The sequence below is a fragment of the Grampus griseus genome (genome assembly GCF_964374135.1).
Source record: "Grampus griseus genome assembly, chromosome: 18".
In the NCBI taxonomy this organism is placed as follows: domain Eukaryota; kingdom Metazoa; phylum Chordata; class Mammalia; order Artiodactyla; family Delphinidae; genus Grampus; species Grampus griseus.
In genome coordinates, this window is record NC_139012.1 from 15595161 (window position 1) to 15615405 (window position 20245).

The window sequence follows — 20245 nt, forward strand, 5'->3', positions numbered from 1 at the left end:
GGGGAACCAATTTTAAAGTCCCTGGGGGTGCAGTGTGGCCCTACTTCTTCTCACAGTTAGGAAGCCCTCAGCTCAACTCTGTCCTATGAAAAGGAAGCACTGGAACTACTTAAGAAAAGGGAGGCATATGTGAAATGATCTGCACTTAGATTCAATTGCATAAGAAGCGATGATCACTCTCGAGTTGATATCGCACATTCTGTTAATAAACTGAAAAAACAAATACCAAAAAACCTCTCCCCAGAGAGAATGACCCAATCACTTCTGAATCTACATTTTCAGTCCATATGACCACCTGGTGTTACTGCAACAGTAAGAATCTTGAAAAGGGGTCTGAGGTCACAAGGAAGGGTCAGTTTAGCGAGGAGACCTTCCTCCCACGTGCTTGGCATTTTCAGAATATTTTGCTTTTGTTTTGACTCTGACTGCCAATTAACCGTGATATGAAAACACCTTTCTTTCTTGTGTTGTGGTCCAGAATTCCAAGAGAGAAGCCACCGCTGGGAGGAAGCAGTGGGGGAAGTGTGAATGCACGGGACGGAGTGGGAGAGAAGGAAAGAGGGAGAATGCGTTCCCATGAAGAAGAGACGAAAAGGGCCCACAGCGCCGGGAAGAGTAGAACATCTGCGGCGAGATGCTCAGTAATTAATAATCTCTGTGAGACCCCCACAGTCCCCAGCCCCATCCGCCCGCCCAGCAATTTTGCTGACACAGAAGGAAAAGGCACCTCCACAAACACAGCTAGTAAAACAGTATTACAGCTACATAAACAGTTGGCTCTGGCAGAAGGCAGTGGGCCCTTTTTAAAATTATGCATGGAATCATGCATGTGGAGAGAGAAATGACGTCCTCACTCTCTCAGTGAGCCCGGAGATACACTGAGAACCTTTGCTGTCTCACACTGATATTGGTAGATGCTGAACTGCAAATGTCATTTTTTTTTTAAACATCTTTATTGGAGTATAATTGTTTTACAATGTTGTGTTAGTTTCTGCTGTATAACAAAGTGAATGAGCTATACGTATACATATGTCCCCATATCCACTCCCTCTTGCGTCTCCCTCCCACCCTCCCTATCCCACTCCTCTAGGTGGTCACAAAACACTGAGCTGATCTCCCTGTGCTATGCGGCTGCTTCCCACTAGCTATCTGTTTTACAGTTGGTAGTGTATATATGTACATGCCACTCTCTCACTTCGTCCCAACTTATCCTTCCCTCTCCCCGTGTCCTCAAGTCCATTCTCTAGGTCTGTGTCTTTATTCCTGTCCTGCCCTTAGGTTCTTCAGAACCTTTTTTTTTTTTTAGATTCCATATATATGTGTTAGCATATGGTATTTGTTTTTCTCTTTCTGACTTACTTCACTATGTATGACAGACTCTAGGTCCATCCACCTCACTACAAATAACTCAGTTTCCGTTTCTTTTTATGGCTAATATTCCATTGTATATATGTGCCACATCATCTTTATCCATTCATCTGTTGATGGACACTTAGGTTTCTTCTATGTCCTGGCTAATGTAAATAGAGCTGCAATGAACATTCTGGTACGTGACTCTTTTTGAATTATGGTTTTCTCAGGGTATGTGCCCAGTAGTAGGACTGCTGGGTCGTGTGGTAGTTCTGTTTTTAGTTTTTTGAGGAACATCCATACTGTTCTCCATAGTGGCTGTATCAATTTACATCTCCACCAATAGTGCAAGAGGGTTCCCTTTTCTCCACACCCTCTCCAGCATTGATTGTAGATTTTTTGATGATGGCCATTCTGACTGGTGTGAGGTGATACCTCACCGTAGTTTTGATTTGCATTTCTCTAATGATTAGTGATGTTGAGCATCCTTTCACGTGTTTGTTGGCAATCTGTATATCTTCTTTGGAGAAATGTCTATTTAGGTCTTCTGCCCATTTTTGGATTGGGTTGTTTGTTTTTTTGATATTGAGCTGCAGGAGCTGCTTGTATATTTTGGAGATTAATCGTTTGTCAGTTACTTTGTCTGCAAATATTTTCTCCCATTTTGAGGGTTGTCTTTTCATCTTGTTTATGGTTTCCTTTGGTGTGCAAAAGCTTTGAAGTTTCATTAGGTCCCATTTGTTTATTTTTGTTTTTATTTCCATTTCTCTAGGAGGTGGGTCAAAAAGGATCTTGCTGTGATTTATGTCATAGAGTGTTCTGCCTATGTTTTCCTCAGAGTTTGATAGTGTCTGGCCTTACATTTAGGTCTTTAATCCATTTTGAGTTTATTTTTGTGTATGGTGTTAGGAACTGTTCTAATTTCATTCTTTTCCATGTAGCTGTCCAGTTTTCCCAGCATCACTTATTGAAGAGACTGTCTTTTCTCCATTGTATATTCTTGCCTCCTTTATCAAAGATAAGGTGACATATGTGCATGGGTTTATCTCTGGGCTTTCTATCCTGTTCCATTGGTCTACATTTCTGTTTTTGTGCCAGTACCATACTGTCTTGATTACTGTAGCTTTGTAGTATAGTCTGAAGTCCGGGAGCCTGATTCCTCCAGCTCCGTTTTTCTTTCTCAAGATTGCTTTGGCTATTCGGGGTCTTTTGTGTTTCCATACAAACTGTGAAATTTTTTGTTCTAGTTCTGTGGAAAATGCCATTGGTAGTTTGATAGGGATTGCATTGAATCTGTAGATTGCTTTGGGTAGTAGAGTCATTTTCACAATGTTGATTCTTCGAAGCCAAGAACATGGTATACCTCTCCATATGTTTGTATCACCTATAATTTCTTCCATTAGTGCCTTATAGTTTTCTGCATACAGGTCTTTTGTCTCCTTAGGTAGGTTTATTCCTAGATATTTTATTCTTTTCATTGCAATGGTAAATGGGAGTGTTTCCTTATTTCTCTTTCAGATTTTTCATCATTAGTGTATAGGAATGCAAGAGATTTCTGTGTATTAATTTTGTATCCTGCTACTTTACCAAATTCATTGATTAGCTCTAGTAGTTTTCTGGTAGCGTCTTTAGGATTCTCTACATACAGTATCATGTCATCTGCAAACAGTGACAGTATTACTTCTTCTTTTCTAATTTGGATTCCTTTTATTTCTTGTTCTTCTCTGATTTCTCTGGCTAATGTGATTTTGTCTGGCTAATGTGATAATGTCCCTCAAGGAAGGTACTGTTGATGAAACAGCAGTAGGAGCTGGAGGTGGCCTCTGTTTTTCCCACACATTTCTAGATGGTCTCAGAGGAGGAGGGGAGGAGTTCCTCTGACTTCACTGTCTTGACTCACAGGAGGCTACTGCTGGCCAGCTGGAGAGGCTGGCAGAGAGTCTCATTTACTTTTACCAATCTTCTTTGCTCTTCCCTCCCCACCATGTGAATGGAAAGAGGAAGGCTGGAGGGACTTTCATAAGGTTTTAGCGCTTTTTCTGTGTTTTCACTAGAAAATGGCAGTGTTGGGCTTCACTGGTGGTGCAGTGGTTAAAATCCACCTGCCAATGCAGGGGACATGGGCTTGAGCCCTGGTCCGGGAGGATCCCACATGTCATGGAGCAACTAAACCCGTGTGCCACAACTACCGAGCCTGCACTCTAGAGCCCGCGAGCCACAACTACTGAGACTGCATGTCACAACTACTGAAGCCCGTGTGCCTAGGGCCCGTGCTCCGCAACAAGAGAAGCCACTGTAATGAGAAGCCTGTGCACTGCAACGAAGAGTAGCCCCCGCTCGCCGCAACTAGAGAAACGCTGTGCGCAGCAACGAAGACCCAACGCAGCCATAAATAAATAAATAAATGCAAGAAAATGGCAGCGTTTAAGATAGAATGCCTCTTGCCAGAGCAGCTTGGATGAAAAGGATAGTCAGTGTAGGTTCACTGACTATGACAAGGGTACCACTCTGATCATCTCACGCCTGCTGAATGGCTATCGTCAAGGAGACAAGAGATAAGAAGAGTGAGGATGTGGAGAGAAGGGGGCCGTTGTGCACTGTTGGGGGGGAATGTAAATTGGTTCAGTCCCTATGGAAAACACTATGGAGGTTCTTCAAAAAACCAAAAATAGAACCACCATATGACCTGGCAAAATCCCACTTCTGGGTACATATCCAAAGAAAATGAAAACAGGATATCAAAAAGATACCTGCACTCCCTTGTTTACTGCAGCATTTTCCACAATAACCAAGATATGAAAACAACCTAAGTATCTGTCAATGGATGAATGGATAATGAAGATACGGTATATATCATATCTTATATGTGTAAGATATGATATATGTGTATCACAAACACACACAGCAGAACATGATTCAGCCGTGAGAGAGAAGGAAATCCTGCTGTTTACCACAGTGTGGACGGACAGTGAGGCATTTGAGGGCATTATGCTTAGTGAGACATGTCAGACAGAGAGAGCATCACCGTACTGCATGGTATCACTTGTAGAAACAGAGGGTAGAATGGTGGTTCTCAGGGGCTGGGGGTGGGGGGAATTGGGAGGAGGTCGGTCAAAGGGTACAAACTTGCAGTAAAAAACAAAACAAAGACACAAGTGTACCACTTGGTGAAGGATGATGATAGTGCAGGAGGCTGTGCATGTGTGTGGCACAGGGTATACAGGGGAACTCTTTGCACTTTCTGCTTACTTCTACTCTGAACCGAAAACTTGTCTGAAAAATAAATCTATTAAGAGAAAAAAAAAAAAAAGATCTACTTTCTCTGTGGCAGCGGATTCAACAAATTCAATTTTACTTTATTTTTGTTTGTGATTGTAATTTTGTGGGCTTTTCTATTCTAGAACATATATATTTCAATGCTGAAGATTCCTGATCTTAGTAGAATAAAACAGAATTAAAAACAGGCTTATGACAACCAGGACGACCCTATTTTAAAAGTTGAGAAGCAAAGAAATAGCTTCGCGCTAAGCCAGTGTACTTTTTGCATTAGTTACTTCATCTCTCTGGATTCTGGCATCCCTACTGGTGAAGTGAGGGTATTGGACTAGATGGGCTTTCACGTCCTTCCAAATGTAAGGACCCTTGAATGTAGAGCAAATGGTTTGAATTAGTTTTCCCTGGCAGTGATGGTGAATCTGCACTTTGGCTCCAAGCTGTCTCACTCCACCCTCTGCGACCCTCTTGAGAGGATGGTGGGGAAGTTCATGGGAAGGAAGGAGGCCTTGGCCAGCATTTTTAAAAGGATCAAGGCCTCGGGCTTCATTTACATCTTGCTCTGCTTACCTGAACAAACAGTCTTGTTTTTAGAGCTGGCGAGAGCCAGTGCAAAGCCAAACATGGCTTTGGTAAATCACAGTCCTGTTTGCGTCACAATGACTCAAAAGGGCTGAAAAATTGCTGAGCGCAATTCAAGATAATGCAATGATTTGGACACAAAAGACAAAACTCTGTAATAAGGATTTTAACCCAAAGTCAGTAATCCTCGAGGGACTTTATACAACTCCCACAGGCATTTAAAATAATGTGCCGAAAGCCTCTTACCACTTTAAATCAATAGAGCTATAGCTCTTACTCCTAATCATCTGTTCAGCCAAAAGTAATTTACCTGCCAATGCTGTTATTGTATAGGAAGAGCTTCTAAAATGAGGACCCTGTGTCCCATATTCCCACAATTGAGAGCTTTGAGAAAATACCAGCAATGTAATGAAAAGCAAACTTAGGAGGGTAGTTGATTGAATGTTCTGGAAATACAATAGTCACCATCTAGACCCAAGGCCTTCTGCCCCATCCTTTCACCAACATCCTTTCTTCACCTCCCTTGAGCGAGCCTCCAGTCTTCATCACAGAATTCTGTGAAGTTGCTTGAGGCACCAGAAATAGCTCTATGTGGCAGACAGGAAAATCCCCTTCCTTCATTCCTTCGTTCCTCTGTCCCTCCCTCCCTTTTATTTTCCCCCAAACATAGAATCTTAGGAAAGTACCGTGAGCAACAGAGAAGTGACAAAGTAGCAGTAAACCCACTGAAATGTCTGTTCACCTCTTGTTTGACCTTTGATGGCAGTAGAAACATCACAGACACCAAGAGGATTATAACTTTAGGCCCCTGGGGAACAGAAAGCCAGCACTGGAAGTCTCTTCAAGGGCAACATCAGATAGCTGTTTCCAGTTGTTTCAAGCTTTGCAAACGAGGTGCGATCTGTGAAAACCCTTTGCCTAGTATTCGAAAGTGCTGCACAAATGTGGAACACTCTTCTTATTTACTGAACCAGGAGAGACTGTTAAGAGGCTCCTGCTTCAATCTGGAGCTATGTTATATTTTGTAAGCCAGGCAGGTGGGACAATTTGGTGGATATACGTGGGGATAAAAATAAGAAACCTGGGTCCTTGCTCTGGCTCCTACGTCACCGGCAAACCTTAATAACTTTGTGCCTCTGTTTCTCCTTTTATTTTTAACAGGAGAGAGGTCAGGATGGGGGAAGAGAAAAATAGCTGCAAGATCCTTGTCCATTTCTTGTCATTCCACAGAGTCAAATCTACTCTCCAAGCACCGATCATTTTACAGTTAAATTACTGTCCATGACTTGTCCCTGTGTTCACCTTCAAGTGAGTCAAAAAAAAAAAAAAGGCTATTTCAGATGCTATTCACCTTCGCATCCGATTCAGCCACCTAATCTGGGTTTTTCATGTCCTCTGCCAGGATTTCTACCTTCCCTGGCCTGAATGTTTTTGAAAAAGTCTTTCAGTGGCAGTCCTCGGTGGTGACGTGAGGCCACAAGACATGCTCTGCTTTCAGAAATGAGTCCCCAGAGCCTCAGTGTGTCCCTTGCCCCCTCTACTCCGTCATTCCTCTAGGTTATTGGCATGAACCATTTAGCTGCCTGCTTCCCAAATTCTTTTACAGAGCTCGAATCTCTTATCAGCTTCCCAAATGTTCACCCTTGGACTTTTCATTGTCATCTTGCTACGTGGCTGCATCTTAAAGAGAAGCTCCAGTGCTCACTTATTTGACAACGATGCAGACACTGGTGTTAACTCTTCCTTCTCGTCTGTCTTTTCCTCAGTGACTCTTCCTAATGGTACCAAGCAAAGCTTTCGTAGCCTTAATCTCTTCCAATCTTGAGGCTTGAACCCGAAGCAGCCACTTCTGTAAAGACCAAAGGCTGGGGCAAAGGAGTTTATCTACTGGCTTTGTGCTAAAGCCAAAATCCCAGTGAATAATGAAAATCTTTGAAGTTAGATGTTGTTCTTGTTTGATTAATAATAACAGTCACACTTCATCTATTGATATCACTATTATTAGCAATAATACTAAGGATAACTAAGTTTAATGCAGACAATGGCTGAGCCAGGAACTTTATGCACGTTAATTATCATCATCACTGCAACAGGACAACACAGGTCCTGTGTTTTTATTTTTTTCTTCTCCATTTGAAAGATCAGAAAATGGGACAACAAGGCTAGGTGACTGCTTGTGCGCCTCCCTGGCTTTAGCATCTGTTACACCATGTGGAAATAAAGAGGAGTTGTGCCTTGAGGCACAAGAGGTGGGGTGCCCCTCACAGGGCTTGGGAAGGAAAGGAGGAGCGAGGGAAGTGATCCATCGCTAAACCATGTGGGGCTGGCTTCTCTCTCAGTACCCCTCATCCTCATTTGCATGACACGAATGCGGGTTTTGTGACACCAAATGCCCCTTGCTTGCTCTACCTGTGCCTGCGTCCTGTCTGCCTGAGGCAGTGAGAGAATGAAGGGAACACAGCTGTGTTCCATGCAAGCCTGTCCAGCAGGTGTATACCAAGGACCTCATATGTATTAGTGCTAGCCCACAAGGTGCAGAATTTTGGCCTGGGAAGACCTTTGAGTTTCTGTCGAGGAACCTTCTATCCGAGGAACTTAATGCACCCTAGTTCAGCAATCCACGGCAGAGCTGCCACGGGAGACTGGTACCGCTGCAAACTAAGTGAACATAGGAACCCAGAAAAAGAATCCGTGAGTATTGAGGTTGGCTTTCACCTTAAGGACATTTCCCAGACCCAGATGACCTGAAGCTTTGGTTTTAACAGATTTGCAGGGAGGGGCAAGGGACAGAAGTGTAGGGCTTCCCTAAGGCCATCGGCCTATATCACAAAAAACTGGAATTCCAAGGGGTTAAATCCTTAGTAGGGGAGAGAAATAGAAATACCCGTCACCACAGGCCACAAAGACTTTCAATCGATTAAGTTCAAAGGAATATAAGCTTATAAAAAAAATAGAAACAAACAAATAGAATAGAAGATGTACAAGGAAACAAAGCACCATGTGCAAAAGCCAGCAGAAATACCAGATGAGACCATCCAACACTTCCGATATCAGAAGTATCAGATGCAAAGTGTGAAATAAGTATGTTGAAAGATAGAAAAAGGTAGGATTTAGAAATGTGAATAAGGAGTAAGATACTACTGAACACAGGACTAAGCACATTTGAAAAAGAACAAAATAAATATTAGAAATGAAAAATATAATCATTAAAGTTAGAAACTCAGCGGATAGATTTAACGGGAGATTACATACAACAGAAGGGAGAGGTAATAACCTGAGAGATGGAGCTAAAAAAATTATTCTGAATGTAGAAAGAGACAAAAACAAGTTAGGAGACACAGAGGATAGAGGGAGAAAGTCTGACATGTCTAATCAGTTATGGGATAAGAGTAGAGAAAGAGAGAGGGAATTAGGTTGAGGTAATGCTTGAAGATATATGACTTAGCGTTTTCCAGATAATGAAAGAGACCAATTAGGAGATTTAGAAAGCCCAGCAAATCCTAAGCAAAATAAATTTAAAAAAAGAAAAGAAATCTACGCCTAGACACAACACAATAAAATTACAGAACAACAAAGAAGATCTTAAAAGCAGCTTGAAAGAAAATACAGATTATTTACAAGGGAAGGACCAAGAGTCGGCTTCGCAACAGCAGTGATACAAACCAGGAAACAGTGAAATATAAGCAGCAACGTACTCAGAGAAACTAACCGTCCATTCTAGGATGATGCATTGAGCACAAATGTCTCCCAAGAATAAGGGCAAACAAAGACATTTTCAAATAAAACCCCCAGTAAAGTGAATCCTCTAGTATGTATTCCAGACCAAGGAAAGTGATTCCTGATGGCTGGTTTGATGCAAGAAGGAATGATAACGAAAGAAAGCAGTAAAATGTGGTTAATTCTATATACAAAGTTCCAGTACAAAATCATCATCACCATCATCATCATCTAAAATCTTGTAAGATTAAAAAAATTATAAGTTACAACTAAATTATCCAATAATAATAGCATATGATCTGAGGGGAAAATTATCAGAGTTGAGGTGTTCTGAGGTCCCTGTATTGTTCCAGAGAAGGTAAGTATTTTTTTTTTTTTCCTGTACGCGGGCCTCTCACTGCTGGGGCCTCTCCCGTTGCGGAGCACAGGCTCCGGACGCGCAGGCTCAGCGGCCATGGCTCACGGGCCCAGCCGCTCCGCGGCACGTGGGATCTTCCTGGACCAGGGCACGAACCCGCGTCCCCTGCATCGGCAGGCGGACTCTCAACCACTGCGCCACCAGGGAAGCCCGGGAAAATATATTGATTGATTGATTAAGCTCAGACTGTGTTAAGTCAGGACACATGCTAAAATTTCAAGAGTAACCATTTTATTGGTAACCATTCTATTCAAGAGTAACCATTTTTCTAATTGAATAAAAAAAAGTATTTAGATTCCAAACACTAAAAGAAAAAAAGTGGAATGAGACAAAAATCCTCAATCAGTCCACAAGAAAGAAGCAAAAATAAGTCTGGAATGGATGAGACAAATAGAAATCACAAAACAAGATGGAAGAAATAAACTCAACCATCTTAGTTTTTCTAGTGCATTTAAATGAACTAAACGCACCAATTAAAGTATGAATATTGCGAGTCTGGATTTAAATATAAAACCAGCCATGTGATGGTTACAAGAGCCATATCTAAAACATAAGGGTTCAGAAAGGTTGAAAGCGAAAATGTGGAAAGAGATATGTCAGTCAAATACTAGTAAAAGAAAAACGCTGGTGTATCTCTGTTATTATCAGAAAGAAATCGACTGGGACTTCCCTGGTGGTCCAGTGGTTAAGACTTCGCCCTCCAATGCAGGGAATGCAGGTTCCATCCCTGGTCAGGGAGCTAAGATCCCACAGGTCTCATGGCCAAAAAACCAAAACATAAAACAGAAGCAATATTGTAACAAATTCAATGGTCCACATCAAAAAAGAAAGAAAGAAAGAAAGAAAGAAATAGACTTTAAGGCAAACAACTACTACTACTAGAGAAGGGGGATCCCTATATAATGATGACAAGGTCCATTTGCATAGAAGCTAAACTTGTAACTATAAATACAGACTCAAAATATAAAAAAAAAATAGAACTACAAGGAAAAACAGATCAATCTTCCTGCCTAGTGAAATAACTCTCCCAGTAACTGATAGAGCAAACCTACCAAAAAAAAGAAAAAAATCAGTAAAAATATGTAAGATTTGAAGACTGTTCTGAAAAGAGTCCTCTTATCCCATCGTCCCCTTCTCCTCCTCCAGGAGGCCCGGGGCAGTGGCTCTTCTCTGTGGGAGGTAAAGTTTAGGATGGGACATGATGAGAGGGCCTGAGGGAGCCTGGAAATTGGTGCTTACACTTGTCCACCACGGGGTGCCTCTGAATTTTAAAAAGTAGTGACGAATCACAGTTTATTTAAAAGTATCATGCTTCAGCTACAATTTGATAAATCACTGTAACAAATCTCTGGGTGGTTCACCTATTATTACTGGGCACAAGGAGTGTACTGTTATTAAAAAATAAACACCCACACTCACCCACTCACCCCCCCCCACACAATCCTTCCTTGGCGTACCATGCTCAGAGTTATGCAAATCAGTGTCTTCAAAAAATATTCCAATAAAGGGGGATGAGAGGGATAAATTGGGAGATTGGAATTGACATATACACCCTACTGTATATAAAATAGATAACTAATAAGGACCTACTGTATAGCACAGGACATTCTTCTCAATACTCTGTAATGACCTATAGGGGAAAAGAATCTAAAAAGAGCGGATGTATGTATATGTATAACTGATTTACTTTGCTGTAGAGCAGAAACTAACACAACATTCTAAATCAACTATACTCCAAAAAAAAATTAAATAAAAAATATTCCTAGGGACTCACTTAACTTCTAACTCTCCAAAGTCATGGAGAAAGAAATTTTTTTTTAATGAAAATAGTGTAAAGAGATTGTATTTTATTTATTTTTAAAGAGAGGATAAAGGTTGACAAGAGAGGATGAAGTTTCTTTCACTTGAGCCCTCACCATTAAAATCCTAATGAAATATTTCTTGTTCCTTGAAGACTACTGTATAAAGAAGATTTGATTTTCCTGAGTAACTGGAAACATTTTCATGAGGACATGTCTCACACTAAAGATTGCCCCTGGGTTTTTCGATTTTACGTGAGGAGATCAATTAAGGCAGTTTGCTACCTTTCTGTTTTCTTCCCAGAGCCGGTCTAGCTGCTTCGTGTTTACCCCTTTTCTCTAGCACTCAAGGAGCTGCAAAGAACGAACAAAGGAAACGCTAGGCTTTTTCAAGTGCAGGGATGAGTGTTCTTCATTGCAATGAATTCAGGCTGCTTTGAAGAGTTTTCTTAGGTTCAAATCCCTTAGAATAAAACTTACCAAGTCATTGTTTTCCTTTCCTGCCTCATTACACATAAATAATTTATGAATTTAGATTGTAATTTTTCTACCAGCTGCATCAGAGCTCTACGATTTTGAAAATAATTCCACGCAGAAGCCAATGGCACACACATTCCTGAGACTTTCATTGCAATCGATAAGTTTGCTGTTGCTGTCAGCCTGTGCACTTTCCCTGATTAACCTGAGAAAAGTGTTCTCCGTCATGAATGCTATTCAGAAATAAACAGATATTGTAAAAGGAGACAAAGGCAGGTTCCGGAACTCGAATTCTTGGTGATCTTAAATGATGATGTATGAAAGGAAGAAAGAGGGGGAACAATTTGATTTGCTCCAACTAGGTTGACCCAGAAAGGAGAAGAGCAGAAAAATTGCTTTGCCTAAGCGCACATGATGTCAAGTCAGACAAGAGCAGCCCTTACGACATCCAGTATCGAAGGTTCCTTTAAAAGATACACAGTCTGGATCTGAAAGACATTTAAATGACGGTAATAAAAAAGTCTTTGCTCATTCTGTTTTCCTATTGCTCTTTTTCTCCTACTCATTGGCAACAGCTTCTACATCCTCCTTTGAGATACTGTCTTGGTGGGCTACTGGGGTGGGACTCCTTTGCTCTGGTTGAATGATGATTGAACTTGAAGTTTGGGTAGGAGAAATAGCCATCCGATGCTAAAAATCAACCTGACGTATAAAGGGATGCTGGTTTCCTAGGGCTATGTAGACACTCCCTTTGTAACAAGGATTTAGAATTCCCTTAGATTTCTAAAAACTTTTAAATGCAATCTTCACCTGACCATGGTCTGATTTAAATGAGAGCTAGCTTGATCTGCCATCGCCCAAAGTGTTGTGAGCTCTTTGATTATGTTCTAGCCACTTATACTTGGCCCATATTACAGCACAGTAAATATATGTTGAATGAATGATGAATTTCTCTTTGTTTTTCATGAAAGGTTTGTCTCAGAGAGTAATGAATAGATTTTTATCGATTTAAAAATCTTGCCTTGGTCATCTGTATTTGGGGTTGATAATATTTCTGTTCACAAACGTGTCCATTTTCAGTCTGTGTGAGACACAGAGGGACATACGTCCCTGCCTCCTGGACAGCAGGCTTGGTCATGTGACCTGCTTTGGTCGACCAGATGGAAACATTGTGCTGTGTCCCTTCCAGGTGGAGACTCACGGTCTCTCTTTCCCCTGCTGCTGTAACAGGCAAAGCTCCAGATAATGGCTGACTGTCACCCTGTGTCCCGGAGTGAGGGTGACGACCACGTGTAGCTGGCCCGCAGCCAACCGAACGGCGGACACTTGCTACGAACAAGAAATAAACCTGTGTTTTTCTGAGCCATTTTGGGGGTTGTTTGTAGTTGCTTCAGTGCCTGGCTTGGCCCCTCCAGATCAACAGAATGTTGGAAAAGCTTCTAAAGATATTACACAAACCCAACTTCCAAAAAATTATTTGTTAGCCAGCAATATAGAGGTCCTGTTGCAGCAGCTGGTTCGTTCATTGACTGTCAACTTGTCTTTTTTGTTTGTCTGTTTTAATAGCTTGGCCAGTCTTTTAGATGCAAGAAAATACCCATGAAGTCAGAGCCTTTGACAATAATGACCGTGAATGAGCTTAAGTAATAAAATTATTGTGTATTGAAGATACGTTTCTATCTACCTTCAGCATTTATGAAGGGAAGTCAATTTTCACTCAAACAGGTTTCTTTTCATCTGGTTTTCTCTACAATGTTTATGCCCGAGGTTTATCGCTCGCAGTAAAGAGTGTCCAAGTATGTTATGGGAACAGCCCAATTCCCAGTGCTTTAAAATGTATTCCATGGGCCCCAGAGTCAGTTAAAAGCTGATTGATTATACAGCAAATGCATCAAAACTGGTATTTATGAAAAATCCCATTTCTTCAGCTCTATTTCTCATAAGCGTGAACGTCACATCTGGGAGTTGTGGAGTTATGGTGCAAATATCTCAGACAGCTATGGGAAAAACTGACTGCAGCTTTTCCATAAGCTGCTCAATAATTTAATGAAAGAGCTATGTCCACTGATACCTCTCATGAACACATATTTTAAATGGTATGATTAGGGCAGTTTAGTACGGCTTGTGTACTCAGGCTTTCATAATCAGGTCACTGAAAACACATATTACATAGATGAATAAGGACAAGTAACGGGAATGAGTGTGCAGATGAACTTCTTCATCTGATCAGTTCAGAACTGGCAACGTTTTTCTTTAATTTGTTTAAGGTATGGGCAAAGACTTCTGGCTTAAGAAAGGAGAGCAAGCTATCGGATACGGCCTAGCTCAAAGATGCTACGTTTGTTTAATGTTTTCAATGTGCATATTTGGTCGATGATGATTCATTTGTTAACATACCTTCCAAATATTTTTTTATACAACTTTATTGGAATATAATTGCTTCACAATGCTGTGTTAGTTTCTGTTGTACAACAAAGTGAATCAACCATATGCAGACATATATCCCCATATCCCCTCCTTCCTGCGTCTCCCTCCCACCCTCCCTATCCCACCCCTCTAGGTCATCGCAAAGCACTGAGCTGATGTCCCTGTGCTATGAGGCTGCTTCCCACTAGCCATCCATTTTACATTTGGTAGTGTATATATGTCCATGCCACTCTCTCACTTCGTCCCAGCTTACCCTTTTCCCCCACCCCGTGTCCTCAAGTCCATTCTCTATGCCTGCATCTTTATTCCTGCCCTGCCACTAGGTTCATCAGTACCATTTTTTTTAGATTCCATATATATGTGTTAGCATATGGTATTTGTTTTTCTCTTTCTGACTTACTTCACTGTGTATGACAGACTCTAGGCCCATCCACCTCACTACAAATAGCTCAAATCTTTTTATGGCTGAGTAATATTCCATCGTATATATGTGCCACATCTTCTTTATCCATTCATCTGTTGATGGACACTTAGGTTGCTTCCATGTCCTGGCTATTGTAACCCTCAGAATGGGAGAAGATATTTGCAAATGAAACAATGGACAAAGGATTAATCTCCAAAATATACAAACAGCTCATGGAGCTCAATATCAAAAAAAACAAACAACCCGATTGAAAAATGGGCAGAAGACCTAAACAGACATTTCACCAAAGAAGACAAACAGATGGCCAAGAGGCACACGAAAAGATGCTCAACATCACTAATTATTAGAGAAATGCAAATCAAAACTACAATGAGGTATCACCTCACACCGGTCAGAATGGTCATTATCAAAAAATCTAGAAACAGTAAATGCTGGAGAGGGTGTGGTGAGAAGGGAACCCTCCTGCACTGTTGGTGGGAATATAAATTGATACAGTATGGAAGTTCCTTAAAAAACGAAAAATAGAACTACCATATGACTCAGCAATCCCACTACTGGGCATATACTCTGAGAAAGCCATAATTCAAAAAGAGTCATGGACCAAAATGTTCATTACAGCCTTCCATATATTCTTTATTGGTGTAGTTTATCTCAGATTGCAAAATCAAATTCCTACTTCCTGTAGGCTAACGTTTTATGGGGCTCTATACGAGATACTATTCCCTGGAGGAAACACGGTGTGTCTAACTGGTTTGATAAACAATGTTTTTTTGCAAACAGTAACTCTTGCCTTTTTGATGATGCTAGCACTAACAACATGTGATGATGGAGAATGTACATGCTAGTTAGTTTTATTAAGTGCTACTCAAGAGAGGAGAACTCAATAAATACATGATTGATTGATACCCATAGAATGCATCGTTTTGGGTTTAGCTGAAGTCAGGAATTCTGACAGACATTTTCATGTCTGAAGGGGAAATAAGCATATCAACGTACCACAGAATAGACGTAAAACCTGTACAGCCATATCTGGGGTCTGAAAGTGTAACATTTTACTTTTGTGACCTAGAGGTCAGCAAAGCTCTTGCTTAAATGTTTCTGAGGACAAAGGAGAGTTTAAAAATAGAGTTGAAAATGGTTTTGCTGGTAAAATTACCCCCCAAATGATTTCAGACCACTTATACCTAAAGCAAGCTGTGCAAAAGTTTTCCCCCTTTAACATGTGCGGCATGACTTCATTTCATTGCTGGAATCCACGTGAGTCTCTGAACGTGTCTTGAAGCAGTGGAGCGGAATGGGCTTCCGCATCTCCCAAGGAGTAATGCAGCCAGTGGGGTATGTTACTCCCCAAGGTATACGACCGCCGCAGTTAAACACTGCTTTGCCTGAGTTGAAAGAAAGGTCTATGCTTCTGATTTCACTGTTCTTCCACATTCCTGAAAGAAGAGCTTCCCAAGGATGTAAAAATAGTCCACTGTCCACTGGGTGGGAGCTGAAAATTCCACATAAGGGGCAGGCATTCCATTTAGGTTTCCAACAGTGTATATCATTGAATTAGATTTGTGCTTCCTCCAAGCCCATAGAATAAGCAGAATATCCTGGAGATAAGCCATCATTGTACATGTGTGTCTTAACGACATTCCCCACTTGGGCTTCACCAACCACAAGCCTCCTACAGAAGCCTGTGTTGGGAGGCTCCCTCTGCCACCACACGCTGTTGGTGATGCCCAGAGAAGGGCAGAAACTGAGACCAAATAACTTGGGTGGCTTGGTTTTAACGCTTTGTATTTTCTCCCTGCTTTGAAAGCTCGCTGCATTTTGCTGCTGTTGTTGCCAAGGGTTCATTGAAAATGAAACTAGGGTGTCTCAGTGGGGTTTTGCAGCAAATAGATAAAGCAAGTTCAGGCAGGACTGGGCAGTTCCAAATCTGAAGTGGATGGAGCAGTAGCTGTTTGTTTGCTGGGGTGAATGGGGCATAATTTATTCAGCTGCAGCAGAGGCTGAAAGCCAATCTGGCCTTGACCCATTTATCTTTAGAAAACTAATTAAAGAGCAGAATCTGGTTTACTGTTGTTACGGAGGCTTTAGTTTCTCCTGTTCAGGCCAAGCAAAGACTGAGAGGTGTGTGTGTGTGTGTCTCTGTGTGTGTCTGCGTGTCTGTGTTGAGGTGGAAAATGGAAAATATCAGTGTCACCTAAAGACAGTGGCTGAGGCTCTAGATAATAAAGCAGTTTCTTAACCACAGCCTGACATCCTTTTGAAATGCAAAATAGTGGATTTAGCCGGATGCAGAATCCTTTGAGGTGACAGTGAAATGCCATGGCAATTTAAAATGAACAACAGACAGTTTCCCGCATCCTTACAGCTAAGACTTCCTAAATCACACCAAATGGTCCCGAAGAGGCATGGAAGAACATTTTTAAGACCAACATTTTACTCTGAAGCTGGGATTAACCATCAGGCAGGAAACGGTGCCAGGATGTGAGTTGCTTTGTCCACTTCGTTTCTGAACAATAAGATAAAGGGTATAGCTTGATGATGTTTTACAGGTACTTAAATTTATACGTATTAATATTAACAACATATTTGTCACCAATGGCACACCAATACATTTCAGAAATTGCATTGTGTTTTTGCAAGAACCATATCCAATAATAAACATACGATCTTGGGGGCCCAGCTAAAGAAGTTTATAGGAGACAAGCGGGGAAGTCCAGCACACGTGGGGAGTGGGTGGGGATGATATTATGCTTTACATTCTTTCCAGTATGTTCTAGGACATCATTCTTTTTCAGGGAAACTACAAGGGTCATAATAACCATCAGACAAGGAGATTGGACTAGTTCAACCGCTGGAAAACCTGGAGGTACCAAGAGAATGTTGGGGAGGGCAAGCACACACTGTCAACTGGAGCTAGTCAAGTTGTATCAGTTGGTCCAAACTAATAGAACCCTGACTTGTCCTACCACTGATGCTTCCTTCTCCCACTTGCCATTTAGCACCAGGAGACCTTGAGCTATCTGCCTTCCCTGTTCCTTCCTCAAGATCTTCCCTTCCAGAGTACTCCTGTTTCAGATATACCTCTTAACTTTCTTACCTTATCCAAACTGCCCTGGGCTCAGAGAGCTGGAATGATAAATAGGGATACCACTCAGAGGACATTTTCTTTTAAACAAATGAATTTTAAAGGAGGAAAATTAGACATAGTGTTGCCACTGCCTAAATTTAAGGCCAGGCAGACATGTAGCACCATGACATCATAGGTGTGCTACATGAATAAATGAGCTCATCAGGTGAGAGGCGTCTTCTCTTCTGGGTCCATGATGCTATGGAGGGTTCAGGTCTTTATGAAGTGGTAGCACCAGCACAGAGTGGTATTATGAAAACCACTGGATAACTTAACTGTCTGTTTATTACAGTTAATATGTAATTTATTACAGTTAATATGTAAGTTAAAGTCAGGTAGGATAACCTGGCTGTGCCTATCCTCACCCCCAGTACAAACCGCTTGGTAGTAAAAAATATCCAATGCTTTCTCCCTAAATGCTCTAAAAGATATCAGTAAATTCAAGTAGGAAAACAAAGAGTAAACAAGCTATACCACAAACTCTTTCTTACCCCCCTAAATTCTCTATGTCCCAGCTAGTGGAAAACTTAGCTCCTTATGCATGAGAGCTGCTGTTGGTTTGTTGTCATTATTAGGGAGGTAATTATTCACTCAGCACAGAAGAAAAAAGCCAATATATTCTATCAGGGAAGAGCAAGTTTTTCAGGCAGACTATACACAGTCTGAACACTGGGACAGAATTCAAATCAGCCACCAGATGAGCTAGTCTTACACAAAGCTGAGATTGAAAACCTTGCCATTGAGAAAGAATACCAAGTGGTTGTTAACCATAAACACCAAGCAGAGAGGACATTCTTAAACCCGTTGGTCAGGTACAGTGTTCAGTGTTCTCTCTCTAGACAATCTGGAAGGAGGAAGTGGAGGTGGGATTTCTCAGAAACTCTCCGGAATGACCATACAAAGACAAATGGGGATGAGAAGAAGAAGAAGACCAAAGCTTACACTATGTTGCATTGTCCTCCACACAATCCTCTGGGAAGCAAGAGGAAAACAAATTCAAAGGAAAAAGAAAGAGAGATTATTCTATACATAATAGCACAGCACAGGTATAACGTTTAGCGTTGCAGACTGGCATTCCACCCATCCCCACCCCCGACTCCCTCAGAATGAGCAGTAGAATATTTGAGAGTCTGCACACACATGGTATGATGTTGAATACTTACTGGAGATTCACTGGTCTAACTCATTGACAACTTGATGAATTAACTTCCAAGTCTAGGGTTTTTTTTAATCTACTTTAAGAAAATATATTTCTCTAAGACACGTAATTTACAGTATATTTTTGCTCTAACGAATCAGCAGGAGTAAAATAACAGACACTCCCTGCCCAAGTGTGTCCAGGAGCTGTGTAGCATGTTGTGTTGTAATATTCTGAGCTGTACAACTAACCAACAGGGTGGTATGCTCAGATCTTAAAATCAAGCTACTTTGTGTTGATTTATTTTTACACACTATACTCTCCGTGAAGTTCTAGTGGAATTTTCTTTAAAGAAATCACTGTTTCACACCACATTATTTAAGAGAATTCACAGGGTATAAATTTAAGAAAAAAGGAAGAGAACCAATCTCTTCCTGATTTCAAATAACCACCTCTGGTCTATTTAATTGCAAATCAGTAACAGTGGGCTGGGACAGGAGGACTGCTAGGGTGAGTGTTGGTGACAGGAAGAGACAGATGACAATGGACCAGTTTGTGAATCAAGTTAGTTAATGGCATTTGTTCATTTCTTGAACAAACCATGGCTGCTGGCAGGAAGGACTTCAGTATTCTCTGAGGAGTCAGCTTTTCGTCAGAAGCGGAATTTATACAAGTATATTCATTCATTATTGGATAATAAAAATAACTTTAGGGTAGTATGTCTGAAAGCTACACCTAAACTGTTTTTTATGCCCATATAACTTTGAAGGAACACATGGAATGTTTCCTAGTGATATAAAAGAATTGACAACTTCCTTATAAATGTAGTAAGAGGTTAAATGATGGAACTGATAGATTTTTAAGAGAGAGTTTTGTTTTGCTTTCAATTACTTTATATAAGTTTTAGCAGTGGCTTACCTAGTTTGGGATTAGGAGATTTATTTCTAAAACAAACCCCATAACTGCCACTTCACATAAAAATTTGCTTTATAATAGCTGGTATAAGAGCATTTACCAACAGATCCCAAAGTTAATGCCACAGGTACTAATTTTAAATGGTAGTAAGAAGCAACTCTCCGAGAGCTTTATAGCTAAGATTTTTTTTTGGCAAAAGGGGTGGGGTGATTGGGATGGTCTTTGGGATGCTATCTTTTGAAGCATTTTCTCTGCTGAAACACTGAGAGAAATTAAAGGGAGTCTTTTCCAATTATCCTTCTTTTCTGGGACACATGCTTCTTATAAATATTCAGGAAACATCTTTTCAGGGGAAAATTAAAACAGGAGTAGGTAACCTGAGACTTGTTCATAAACTTTCCAAATAAGCAGTGATATATGGCAGACCCATCAGGACCTATCACCTCTGCGTGTATCTTGAAGATGATTTTATCTGACTGTTGCACAGCACTGTCTGGCCAAGGTAACTGCTCCAACCTTTCCACTACTCTGAACTATACTGAACCTGCAAAGGGACGAAAGATTTGGGGGAAAAAACGGCCGCAAAATGGAGATTCTG

The 20245-nt window shown here is 41.0% G+C and overlaps 1 protein-coding gene across 2 annotated transcripts in view; it reads right to left on the reverse strand.

The window, feature by feature from the left end:
* GPC6 (glypican 6) overlaps nucleotides 1-20245 on the reverse strand; it is a 1085536-nt gene that overhangs the window by 69857 nt on the left and 995434 nt on the right. The window contains exon 7 of one of the 2 annotated variants that reach the window (XM_082675490.1): nucleotides 18537-18566. The exons of the other annotated variant lie outside the window; for it this stretch is intronic. Within the exon in view, the coding sequence (XP_082531616.1) occupies nucleotides 18537-18566 (30 nt within the window). The remainder of the gene's footprint in view (nucleotides 1-18536; nucleotides 18567-20245) is intronic. 2 annotated transcript variants of the gene reach the window in all.